The 12,110-nt window shown below is 61.8% G+C and overlaps 2 protein-coding genes across 2 annotated transcripts; one reads left to right on the plus strand and one right to left on the minus strand.

The window, feature by feature from the left end:
- Nucleotides 1-57: 57 nt before the first annotated feature.
- Nucleotides 58-6,128, plus strand: QRICH2 (glutamine rich 2). The gene is made up of 19 exons (XM_072352322.1): nt 58-83; nt 504-799; nt 918-1,022; nt 1,189-1,236; nt 1,404-2,313; nt 2,489-2,583; nt 2,667-2,746; nt 2,846-2,960; nt 3,042-3,260; nt 3,410-3,532; nt 3,640-3,714; nt 3,809-3,973; nt 4,103-4,224; nt 4,656-4,721; nt 4,855-4,947; nt 5,026-5,179; nt 5,296-5,383; nt 5,487-5,594; nt 5,827-6,128. Exons 2-19 carry the CDS (start codon nt 527-529, stop codon nt 5,997-5,999), a joined length of 3,012 nt encoding a protein of 1,003 aa, XP_072208423.1. The 5' UTR covers nt 58-83; nt 504-526; the 3' UTR covers nt 6,000-6,128.
- A 980-nt stretch (nt 6,129-7,108) lies between these two features.
- On the minus strand, nt 7,109-11,624 carry UBALD2 (UBA like domain containing 2). The gene is made up of 3 exons (XM_072352329.1): nt 11,382-11,624; nt 10,781-10,843; nt 7,109-8,299 (listed from the first exon to the last, which is right to left on the minus strand). The coding sequence occupies exons 1-3, from the start codon at nt 11,499-11,501 to the stop codon at nt 7,979-7,981; spliced, it is 504 nt and encodes a 167-aa protein (XP_072208430.1). The 5' UTR covers nt 11,502-11,624; the 3' UTR covers nt 7,109-7,978.
- Nucleotides 11,625-12,110: the final 486 nt, after the last annotated feature.

Here is a 12,110-nt window from a genome sequence, read left to right on the forward strand (position 1 = left end):
AGAGGGAAGCGGCCAATGAGAAGGGGAAAGGGGCGGGATCAGTGCTAGGGGCGGGGCTAATGCCGGAGCGTGCGGGGCCGGAGGTGCCGGGAGTGGGAAGGAACGGGAATGGGGATGGGAATAGGGATGGGAATGGGGATGGGGATGGGGATAGGGATGGGAATGGGGATGGGGATGGGAATAGGGATGGGAATGGGGATGGGAATGGGGATGGGGATGGGAATGGGGATGGGGAATGGGGATGGGAATAGGGATGGGAATGGGGCTGGGAATAGGGGCGGGGGGGGACGGGACCGAGCCGGGGGGTGCTGGGGAGATGGAGGAGAGGCTGAGCTGCTATGGGAGCCGTAAGGAGGGCTGCCCTACAACAGAGCCCTGCCCTACAACAGAGCCCTGCCCTGCGGGGAGCTGCTAATGCCCGCTTGCTGCTAGGGCTGAGATTCAGTCGCTGGGCGCTCTGCCCCCCACCCTGAAGCCCCCCCCAATCCCCCCTACGCCCGCAGGCCGCTCTCCGTTCCTCCCGGCCATGGCCTCACTCAGCCTATCCGAGCTGCTGGACGCGGCCATCGGGACGCCCGAGGTTGGGGCCGTCAACTTCAACGCGCTGCACAGCCTGCTGTACGCCATGCTGCAGCACCTGGGCCTGCAGCACCTCCCGGCTGCGGGGCGGGCAGCGACCCCCGGGGAGCAACCCCAGCAGAGGGGGCAGCCACCGGGAACTGCGAGCAGCACCGCGGCCTCTGGTGGGAAGAGGGAGGAGGGAGAAGGGAAGGACGGCGCTGACGGCGGGGGCTCCAAGGTGAAGGTTCTGCAGGGGGCTGTTGTGCAGATGGCGGCTTCAAAGCACGGTTGGGTGTAGCCGGGCACTAAGGGGCCCCCAGCACAGCTGTGGGTTCCACACCTCCTCTCCCTTCCAGGCTGTGCCCCTCTCCCAGAACCTCCTCGAGGAGCTCGGCGGGATGAAGGCAGCACAGTCCCAAATGGGAGAGGACCTGCGGATGATTAAAGGGATGCTGGGTCTGGTGAGTCACCCCCATCTCCTCCACCCACTCCATACAGCCCCACTCCATACAGCCCCACTGCTGCAGCCCTGCTTGCTCCCCACCCGGGGGAGCCGTGGGTGAGGACACACACCTGAATCCCTTTGGGGTGGCCCCGTTAAATCCCTGCTCTGTGCTGCCCTCTCAGGGGGACGACCGGGACGCCGCAGGGCAGCAGTGGGGCTGGCGCGATGGGGTGAGTTCAGACAGTGACATGGGACGGCCACGAGCACATCTCCAGCCCGTGGTAGGAGTGGATGTACCCCAACTGATGGCACGGTGCAGTCATTAGTGGCTCCCCACGTTCCCACCCCGCTGCTCAGCCTGCCCACAAACTGCCTTCCCACTGTTTCTTCCTCCCAGGGATCTGATAGCGACCGACTTTCAACCACCGAATCCTCTGAGTCTGATGAAGACACCCGACGTGAGGACAGAACGAGGGGACCCAAAGGGAGACAGAGAACACGGCCTGCACCCGGGGATGGCAAAGGGACTGCAGGAACGCAGCCTGACTCCCTGGAGACACAAGCAAGGATAAGGAGAGCATTGCAGAGCCCCGAGCAGTCGGCAGGCGCTGCCTCAGATCAAGCATGGACATCTGGTGCTGCTGCCACCACCCCAGGGACACAGCTGGGGTCCCCTGGCACACAGGTCACCAGCCCAGGGATGCAGCCGGGATCCCCTGGCACCCAGATCACCAGCCCAGGAACACAGATGGGGTCTCCTGGTGCCCAGGTCACCAGCCCAGGGATGCAGCCAGGGTCCCCCAGCACACAGCCCATGGCCCTGGGAACACAGCCGGGGTCCCCTGGCACCATGGGGACACAGCCGGGGTCCCCTGGCACCATGGGGACACAGCCGGGGTCCCCTGGCACTATGGGGACACAGCCGTGGCCCCAAGGAGGAGCAGTGGGGGCTCAGCCAGGCGCCCCCAGCACAGCACCCCACACTCAGACCGTCCCTTCCGGAGCCACCCCCGGTGCCATGGGGACAGGGGTGGATGATGTATATTCCAAGGGCAGAGGTGAAGCTTCACGGCTCCTGTCACCCACCGCTCTGGGAGCTGAGACCTCTGGCATCGACACTGGCTCCGCATCCCCTCCACGAGGGCTGGCAGTGCCTGAGGTCTCTGGCCATGACGTGGGGACAGCGGAGGCTCTCAAGCAGCTCAGCCACCTCTGCAACGCCCTGGAGGAGCGGGTGGCCAAGCTGGAGGTCGTGAAGTTGGACCGCAGCGAGCTGGAGGAGCTGCGTCTGCCTTTCCTGGAGGGAGGTGGGAACCCATTGGGCCCTACAGGTGGCGGTGATGGGGGCCTGGGGGCTCAGCCCAGTGGGTTGGGTTCACTGCATTGAACAGGGGAGATGGAGGGGGTGCCTCAATGGGAACACCTGGAGGTGGGGTTTGGTTGGAGACAGAGCCGGACCCTGACAGCATCTCATCCCTGCAGGCCAGGAGAACATCACCATCGTGCTGACCGACCTCCGGGACCGCGTGTCTGCACTGCAGGGCATGGCCAGCGACCTGCAGGGAGAGAAGGAGAAGGTGAGTGGGCAGCAGTGCTGGGGGTGGGCAGGGAGTCACCAAAGGACCCTCACACACAGACCACGTGCCACTGCTGTTCACAGATCAAGCAGCTGCAGGACGCCTTCGAGAAGCTGGGAGTGATGGGGGCCGATGGGAAAGTGGATGGCAGCCTGCAGATGGGGTAAGAAAATGGGAGCGAGTTTGCTGCTTCTGAGAGCAGAACTGTTTGGGGCTGAGGGTCAGGAGGGGGTTCCATCCGTGTGCCCATCTTGCTGGCTAGGTCCGTGCTGCAGCAATTGAAGAGGGAGCTGAAGGAGCTGAAGGAGAAGCAGGACGCATCCAGAGCCGTGCTGGAGCAGCTGGTGGCTGATACTGCCGGCCGCCTGCAGGAGCAGGTGGGGGTGTGGGGAGGGGGCACGGGGCTGTGCTTGTAGGGAGGAGCCTTGAGGCCATCACAGCTCACCTCTCCCTTGCAGCTGGACGAGCTGCGCTCCATGCTGGGCAGCACCGAGCCGGCCGGGCACCCCCATGGCAGAGCAGAGCAGGATGAGGTGTGCCCGGTGTGCAGCACGGATGTGGGGGCACAGCTGGGCCGGCTGCTGCAGCGCTACGAGCAGCTCCAGGAGTTGGTGGAGTCGGTGTCAGCACGGCAGGCAGCCAGCAAGGCGGGCAGGCAGCGGGCGGGCAGGGGGCAGGTAGGGAAAGTGCTGCAGCCCTGGGTTTGCTTTGGGGCCTTTTGGGACTTTGGTGTCTCAGCATCCAGCCCAACAACCCCGTGTCTGCTCCGTGTGGCTCCTGCTGTGCGTCCTTCACACGGTGCTGGGCTGCTGCCTTCCCAAAGCAGGATGAGGAGCTGCTGAAGCACATCCAGGCTGCCATCGCTCAGGTGCAAGGGGACTGCGAGAAGCTCAGCTGCGTCACCGGGAACCTCATGGACGACCGTCACCAGAGGCAGAGGGACATCGAGGTGGGACTTGCAACATCCTGCAGGCAGCCGCAGTGCTTGTAACCCTCCAGCAATCACAGAGGGGAGCAGGGCGGGTGGCTGAGAGTGGGGCCGTTCTGTGTTTGCAGGCTCTGTTCCAGTCCCTGGAGAGGCTGGAGAAGGAGAAGGTGGACAAGGAGCAGATGGTGCTGGAGATCGACGTGGTAAGGATGTCGGAGCATCCCAGTGCTTTGCAGGGCAGGAAGGGAGCAGGGCAGGACCGGGACCCCGTGGTGATCTGCTGTCTCCCCATTCCAGAAAGCCGACAGAGCCTCCCTGGCTGGCAAAGTCAGCTGTGCCCAGTTCGATGCAGCCATGGAGCAGCTGAATGGGATGATCGAGGAGATGGTGAGCAAGGTGACGGGGCAGGAGCAGGACTGGCACCAGATCCAGCAGAAGCTCATCGAGGAGCTGGACTCCAAGGTACAGGGAGGTTCCCACACACACACACACAGTTGGGGTCTGAGCATCCCACCGAGCGGGGTCACCCCGTCCCTCCTGCCTCCCTCTGGCGGCACTGATGGGGACACGAAGGCTCTGTGCCCACCTCAGTTGGACCGCCTGGAGTTGGCCCCGCTGCGGCAGCAGCTGGAGGAGCGCTGGAGGAGCGTCCTGAAGCAGCTGAAGGAGAGCACCCCGCGGCTGGAGGCTGACGATGCTGCCGGCATTCGGAAGTGGGTGCACTAGGGACGGCTGGGGACAGAGCTCTCTCCGTTTGGAGATGGAATTGGTGCCTTTCCCTGCCTGTTTTTGCTGCACGCAGCCCTGTGCGCCGCCCTGCTGCACCGAGGAGCTCGGGGCAGGGATTTAACACGGGACTGTGGCATGAGGCCCCTAAATTGGCCACGCTCGCTGTCAGACAGACCCCACGGCACAGGACAGGGTTTCCAGTATTTCTTTGCTGGTTTCCTTGGGGTTCGGGTGGCAGAACTTGTCCCAAGCTCCTAGAGGCAGATGCAGGGCTGGAATATATGGACACACAGGACTTGTGGCACCCCGAGTGCCCCCCCAGCCCCTTTTGCAGCCACATTCCCAGGCAGGACCCCCGAGATGCCATCCCTTCTGCAGCACCCGATGCTGCCACCGACCCCTGATCTCCCTGCAGGCAGCTGCTGGCCCATTTCCACTGCATGTCCTGCGACCGAGCCCTGAACATGCTGGTGCCTGGACCGTGAGTTCTGGGGTGCTCCCTGGGTCTGGGTGGGTGCTGGAGGTGGGACCTGCCTTGTACTGTCCTGCCTGGCTCTGAGCTGGCAGCATGGCACGGGGACATTGCCCCCCATTATCCCCTCTCTGCCCTCCAGGCACATTGTGACCATTCCACCGCTGCCAGCGCTGCCTTCACGCGTCCCCGTGCGTCCCCGTGGTGCCACCTTCCAGCCAGAGCACGTCCACAGGTGGGGGATGAAGGGACGAGGGGCTGCTTCATGGCACAGAGCTGGTCCCAGCCCTGAGCATCCATCCCCACCCCGCAGGGAGCAGGGAGCCCCGTGTGGGTTGATGCAGGTGCCGCGGCACTGTGGGGGGCAGCACACCGTCACCCACCCGCTGCAGCGCTGCCCACGACCCCCACACGGCCCCCCCTACTGCCCCGCACCACCACAGCCCCATGGCAGCATCGGCAAGGAGGTAGGAAATGCTCTGGGGGCGCTGTGTCAGCTGGGAGCACAGCCCCGTGGTGCTGGGGGGGCTCCTGCCTGGGCTGTGCATCCAGCGCTGGCACTGCTCCCTGTTCTCCTTCCCAGCACGCCGAGATGGAGCTGCTGGGCCAGGATGGGCACATCTACAAGGGCCGGTGGGACGTTCAGCTGCCTGCCCTGGCAGGGAAGGAGGGTACAGCTGTGGGATGGGGTGTGGGGTAATCCCGCTGACCCCAAAACTGCAATGGGGGGACCCCAACTGCTCTCATGTTCTCCTCCTCTGGTCTTTCCTCCAGGCTCACCGAGGGATAAGGCCAAGCCATCCCCCAGGCAGTGGGGTGCTCAGGACACCAACCTCCTGCCCATGCGGCCCCACAGCGCCCTGTATCCACTCAGCCAGCCAGGTACGGCCCTGGGGGCTTTGGGGTGGGAGGGCACTGAGGTGTCCTACAGCAGGTTGGGGTGATGGGAGGGTTTGTGCCCACAGCCTGGTGGGGTGGGATGGGGGATTGGGGTGCGGGGCAGAAGGGGAGGGTGAGGACGTGCATAGAACAGGATGAGTCCCGGACCCAGTGCTCATCCTGAGCCCAAAGCCGAGGCCATAAGTGGGGCTTTAACCCTTTTGCTTCCCCCCAGGCACCCCCAGGCTGCAGGAGCAGCGCCCGGTGTCATCCCATGGCCGCCTGCCTCACCTCTGGCCACCGCAGGGCAGAGAAGAAAACCCCAGAGCAGAGAGCAGAGGGGGAACCCCGTATGAAACCCACCCCTGGGCACCGGGTGGGCCCATGGGCTGTGGCCAGTTGCAATAAAGAGCAGTGGATGGGATTCATCTGCTTAGTCAGGGTTGGGATGGGGTTGGTTGGTATTGCCTTCAGCATCCCCCTTCTGTATGTATGGACACCTCGTCCTTCACTACCTCCATCCATCCATCCATCCATCCATCCATCCATCCATCCATCCATCCATCCATCCATCTATCCATCCATCCATCCACCCACCCACTCCTTGCTGCCTATGCAGGTGATGGAGCTGACCCCCCCCCCCTCCCCAATTGGCACATACAGGGAAGGACCAACCCCCGCTGTGGATGCAGGGGGACACAGAGCTGGGATTTCCCCATCCTGCACTCAGGGTGCGACTGCAGCATCCCTTATCCTGAGCCCCAAAGGGCTGAATACCCACACAGGGCATCCCCCACCCCACCAGCTCCCAGTGTGGGACTCCATGTCCCTGGGGCTCCTCGTCCCTGCCTCACCTGCTGCAGTGGATTGCAGCTGCTTCTCACTGGTCTGATCTCCTGGGATGTGTTTGTTTGGGATTTGGGGGTAGAGGTGGGAAAGGGAGCAACGCTATGAAGGCAACGTGGTGCTGGGAAGGTGGGAAAAGCACCAACAAATGGGTCTGGGGTCCCACGGTGCAAAAATAAAGAGGGGAAAGTCAGAGCAAAGCCCATCAGCAGGATAAGGCCCAGCTGGGACACTGCAGGGTGCTGAGCTCAGCCCCTCCCCCCTCATGGGTACCCACCCACACTGCTGGTCCCATAAGCACCAGCACCATCCAGCCCTAGTGCTGCTGTGCTCAGATGGTCCCATAAGCACCAGCACCATCCAGCCCTAGTGCTGCTGTGCTCAGATGGTCCCATAAGCACCAGCACCATCCAGCCCTAGTGCTGCTGTACCCAGAGCAGGTGAGCTGACCCAGGTGGGCTTTGCTTTTCCTTTGTGGATCATCCCTGTCCCTTCCTTTGCATCCCCAGCTCTGGGGGGGGGGGTCTCAGCCCATCCTCTCATTGCAGCACTGATGGGAGCTGAGCTGGGGGGGGGGGGGGGGTTGAGTCAGAAAGGAGCAGTGATGTTGGGGCTGAGTTTGGCTGGGCGCTGCTGGCTCCCCCAGCAAAGAGAAGAGGCAGGAACAGCTGCTGTTAAAAAAAAGCCATTATTATTTTGGTTTTTAATTGGTTTTAAATTAATTAAAAAAACAAAAAACAAAAAACCCTTTTTGAGCTGTTTTTTTTTTCCCCTGTTCTTTTTGGGTTTTGGGTTTTTTTTGTTGTTTTTTTCTTCATTTTTTTGGTCATTTTGTCTCTTTTTTTTTTTGTCTTTTCTTTTTTTAAGCAAGATTTGATTTGAAAACCTAAAAAAAAACCCCAACCAACCAACCCCCCCCCCCATCACCACCCAACAGCCCCCATCCCCCCCCTTAGTTCTCTCCACTGCCTCCACCAGGAAGGGCCCACAAGCAGCAGCTATGGGAGCATCACCCCCCCCCCCCCTTAGGAAACCACCCAGCTGGGCTCAGGGGTTGTGGGGCTGATCCCAATAGCCACAGATGCACTGTTGCTCTCAGGCACCCCAAGCTAAAGGTGTGGGGGGGGCTGTCCCAATGGGATTGGATGCTGGCAGCTGTCTTCATCCCTTTGGGTTTGTATCTTCCCCCCCTCCCCCCCCAAACCCCATTCCATTCCCTCGCTTGCATTTGCCCCCTATGCCCTTCTGCATTTATATACATTAGATATATTTATATATTATAGTTATATATTTAAAAAAAAACAAAAACCAAAATAAAATAATAATAAAGAGGGGGGAGGAAAAGACCAGCTGGTAACTTATATGGGCCTTCCCGGCAGCGTCCCCCACCCCCACCTCCCCATCCCACACCCCCCCCCAATAACCAACAAAGGATAAAACCTAGAAAATGATTCCAGTGCGTTTCTCAATTAGCCCCCCCTGCTGCAAACGCCCTGGCCCTATTTCCCCCCCGACCACCCATCCCCCCCCTTATCCCCCCCTTATCTCTGGCTGTCCATTGTGGCCATGGCTTTCTGTGGGGGGGCGGCAGGGGGAGGTGCAGGGGGCCAGGAGGGCTGCGGGTGATGCAGGTGGTGGTGGAGGCCGTGGGCTGTGGGTGAGGAGGGGGGCAGCCAGGAGGGCTGTTGGTTGGGGGGTGAGGAAGCCCAGAAGGGGCTGAAGCTGCCCGGGGGGGAACAGGCCATGGAGGTGATGGGGCTGTTGCTGCTCTGGAGGTTTTCGGAGGTTCGCAGCTTGGAGAACATGGCGAGAGCATCCGGGAAGTTGGGAGGAGTGGCCGGTGTGTTGCTTGGGGTGCACATCTGTGGGGAGAGGAGACAGGGGGTGTCAGGTCCCCGTGGGTCGCTTTGGGTTCCCACTAAGGGTTGTTTGGGGTCCCTGTGGGTACCAATGGGGTCTGCAAGAGTCATACAGCCAAAGCGCTACGGGGGACACCAGCACGTGAGGGATGCTCAGAGCTGAGCTCAGTGCAGTACTGGGGTCCCCATGCAGTGCTCTGGGTGAGCCCCCACTGGGCCCTGGGTTTGTGCTGATCCCACTCCTGTGTTGGCTCAGGACTGTGGTTCCTATTCCCAGAGCTGATCCCAACGCTGGGAACCTGGCATGGGGTGTTCAGCCCCACTGTTCTCATTCAATCAGATGCTGACAGTGAGGAGCGGGATGTGCGAGTGCCCAGCATCAAGGTAGAGCAGCTCTATTAACTGCACCTTGTAGGGTATTTTCCTCCACGTTACACCGCAAAGCCAGCACTGCCTCTAAGTTCCCTCACCACCACACAGCCAGCTTTGCCAACCCAGCAGAGAAGGGACTCACTGCAAATAACCCTCACCGTGCTGTGCAACCAGCACCGGGCACGTTTGGCAGCGGCTTTGTGATAAGCAAACCCTGGGCACCAAAATAGCCCAGTGGGTGCCCTCCCCCTTCAGAAGGGGCTGGGAGCGCTGGTGGGACACAGACAGTGTCTCACTTTGCCACTTCCCAAAGCCATCAGCCTGGGCACAGACCCAAACGTGGGGGGGATCCCTGCAGGACCCAGCTGTCCCCACTGCTGCTCCTTCCCAGGAGTGCAGAGCAAAACAAAGGAGGGCCCCAAGGTTGTGTCTATCCGGCTAAATTTAGCAGGGCTTGTGCTGAGCTGGGGAGAGGAGGAACATCAACAGGGAGAGAGAGTGAGGCTGCACAAGGCAGACACTCAAACCAAGGGGAAGGAAAGTGCACAGAAACTCCTTGTCTGCCTTGGTTATAGGGGAGGGGTGCCCACCCTGAAGCCCTTTATCTGGGTTGCTCTCAGCACGACGCTGGGGTTTGATTTGTGGGGTCTTTAGGAGGAGCTCTATTGGGGTTCGGTGCTCTGATGGAAGCTGTAGGGCACACGGGAGCTGCTGCAGGGGGGTTTTGTGGCTCCATCTGCTCCAAGTGCCCACATCCCATATGGAGATGCAGCACTCAGTGCTGGGATGGGGCTGAGCTGAGCCAGCAGGGGGGTCCAGCAGTGTTCCTCCCCACAGCCTGAGGATGCTGCTACCAACTTGGGGTCAGGAAGCACAGCACCGTGTGCTTCCAGCAGTGCTGTGCTGCTCCCAGACCAGCTGCAGATGCCACCTGTGCTGCTGCTGTAACAGAAGATGGGGATATGGTTGGGTTGTGCTGGGCTGCCCCAGAGGTGGGTCCTTGTCCCAGATGGAACCTGGGGTCGGGTGTAAGGGAAGGGAGGGGGGGGATGCAGCTTAGGCTTTGTGGTGTTTGCAAGATTAAATAAACAAAAGAAAGGAAGAAAAATAAAGAGATGTCATTATTTGCCTTCTTTCTCCAGTGCTGTTATTTCAAGGAGCTGCTGCGGATCACTGAGCCCCTTGTTGTATCCCATTGGGAACAGGACTGCTCTGTAGGGCTGCTCAGAGCCAGAAGGGGGGAAAGCAGCAAGAAATGCAACACGGCAGGACCCGGTGAGCACCACCTCCTTGTCTTCACATGGGGCTGCACTGCAGAGCACCGTGGGGTTGGGGGGAGCTCTGAACCCCATAAGTGCCCTGTGGGGTGGGAGCAGAACGTGGGCCCTATTCTGGTGCGATGGATGCAGTGCTGCTGCCTGCTTTGCATGGCGCTTCCTGCAGGCTCCTGGGGCAGAATGGCTGCGCTGAGCACTATTTGTACAGTGGGTTTTTGTTTGGTGAACTGAAACAGCTCCTCCTGCCTCCCCTCCCCAACTCTAAATGGGGTTTTTCTTTGGGGGGGGGCAGCTCCGGTTCAGGGTTTGACCTTCCCTCTGCTACTGGATAGAAACATGGGGTGTATGGGGGCTCTGTGGGACCCCCCCATGCCCTGAATACAGGAGAAAGTCACAGTGAGAGCCACCCCAGCCTGAGCAAGGGGGGAAATCACTACAAGGAAGGGGGGGGGGTAACACGCATAGGTGTGTGTGAGGCCCAGCCTGCGGCCTATGGGACGGCATAGAAACAGGACAAACCAGGCCAGCCCAGCTGAGTGTGCTCAGCCCCATAAGTGAAGGTGGGGAAGGAAAGCAGATAACAAAATGTCCCCCCCCCCCCCCCTTCCATCCTGCTGTGAGGGGTGCAGGGCCGCGGCCTTCCGCACGGCACAGCCGCTTCCTGGCAGACATCTTAGCTCGTGGTGTTTACATTCGCCGGCTGCGTGCTGCCGGTGGCACAGCAACATGGTGGAGGGGGCTGACAGAGGGGAGCCGGGCTGGGATGGATGGGGGGGGAGGCTAAGGGGGGGTAATGGGGTGTATGGGGATATGGGGGTTAGGGGGGGCGGCTTACCATCTGGTGGTGGTGGTGGCTGTTGGGAATGTTGGTCTCCTGGAAGAAGGCGCTCAGGGCGGTCTGTGGGGGCACAGGGTGCGTGTCAGGCTCCCCATAAGGGACAAAGAGCCCCAAAGGTGGAGGAGAGCCCCGAAAGGGGCAGAAGGATCCCCCTCACCCCCCCACAGGACTCCGCTCCCTCGCTGACCCCCCCCCCTGCCAGGCCCACGCTCCCTAAACCCACTCGGAACCAATTCCCCCCTTCCCCTTCATGGGGTCCCTCCGCCTCTTTTTACACCCTTTTCCCTTCCCCCCCCCCCACACTCACGGGCTGTGCTCCCCCCGCGGCCCAGCCGGTGGATCCGGTTACGGCCCGGGTATAAATAGGGTACAAATAGGGGCAGCCCAGCCCGAAGTGAGACCTCTCCTGCCCCCCACAAACGCTCCCTTTTGGGGTGGGGGCTCACTCGAGGTGCCCGTTACCCCCCTTTGGCCGAACCCAGCGCCATCCCCGCGTGTGCGTGGGCCGGGGGAGGGGTGAGAAGGGAGCACGGGGGGATATAGGGCCGGTATGGGGGGAAGGGGGGTCCCGGCGATAAGGGGGGGGGGGTTCCCGTACCTCGAACTGCCAATGGGCCGCCTGCAGCAGCTGCTTGGCCTGATCGGCGGCGCAGCCGGCAGCCAGCACGAACTGGTTGATCATCACCTGGTGCCGCAGCTCCTCCATGTTCACCGACATGGCGGGGCCGGCCCAGCCGGGGGGGGGGAAATAAGGGGAAATAGGGGAGGGGGGGGGGGCAGGAGGGGACCCCCGCCGTGGGTGCCCGGAGCGCGCCCCGCGCCGACACCGCGCGGGGTGGGGGTGGGGAGCGGCGGCGGCACCGGGACCGGGATGGGGGGGGGCGGCGGTGGGCGGGGCGTACGAGAGGCCACGCCCCCTCCTCCCCGCTCGCTGATTGGTCAGCGCCTCGCCGCCCGCCCCGACGGGCGTTGGGTTCGAATCTTCCAGCTGCTCCGCCGCTCCGCCCCGCCCCGCCGTTAGCTCATTGGTCGCCGCTTGTGTTTTGGCTGTAGGAAGCGCTGCTATTGGTCGTTGAGCCTACGCGGGGGCGGGGCGATGGAGGAAAAGCGAGAAGCGCTCGTTGATTGGTCTCTTTGGTTGGGCGTTTGTGACGTCACGTTCATTGAGCACGTTCATTGAGTGGCGCTGTGGGGGGTCCCGGCGGAGCCTGGGGGCTGGAAATAGCGCCCGGCGTTCGGTACTTCCGGTACGGCCGGGACCCCCGGGTACCTCCATCATCATCATCATCATCATCATCATCATCATCATCATCGGGCCGGGATGGTT

Source organism: Excalfactoria chinensis, chromosome 17 (genome assembly GCF_039878825.1).
Source record: "Excalfactoria chinensis isolate bCotChi1 chromosome 17, bCotChi1.hap2, whole genome shotgun sequence".
NCBI lineage: Eukaryota > Metazoa > Chordata > Aves > Galliformes > Phasianidae > Excalfactoria > Excalfactoria chinensis.

Excerpts from the sequence above, each read along its gene's own strand:
- QRICH2 (XM_072352322.1), top strand. The coding sequence starts at position 527 with ATGGCCTCACTCAGCCTATCCGAGCTGCTGGACGCGGCCATCGGGACG. Across the intron at positions 1,237-1,403 it reads AGTGGGGCTGGCGCGATGGG|GGATCTGATAGCGACCGACT; the intron begins GTGAGTTCAGAC and ends TCTTCCTCCCAG. Across the intron at positions 5,180-5,295 it reads ATGGCAGCATCGGCAAGGAG|CACGCCGAGATGGAGCTGCT; the intron begins GTAGGAAATGCT and ends TCTCCTTCCCAG.
- UBALD2 (XM_072352329.1), bottom strand. The coding sequence starts at position 11,501 with ATGTCGGTGAACATGGAGGAGCTGCGGCACCAGGTGATGATCAACCAG. Across the intron at positions 10,844-11,381 it reads CGGCCCATTGGCAGTTCGAG|ACCGCCCTGAGCGCCTTCTT; the intron begins GTACGGGAACCC and ends GTGCCCCCACAG. Across the intron at positions 8,300-10,780 it reads GCCACCACCACCACCAGATG|ATGTGCACCCCAAGCAACAC; the intron begins GTAAGCCGCCCC and ends CTCTCCCCACAG.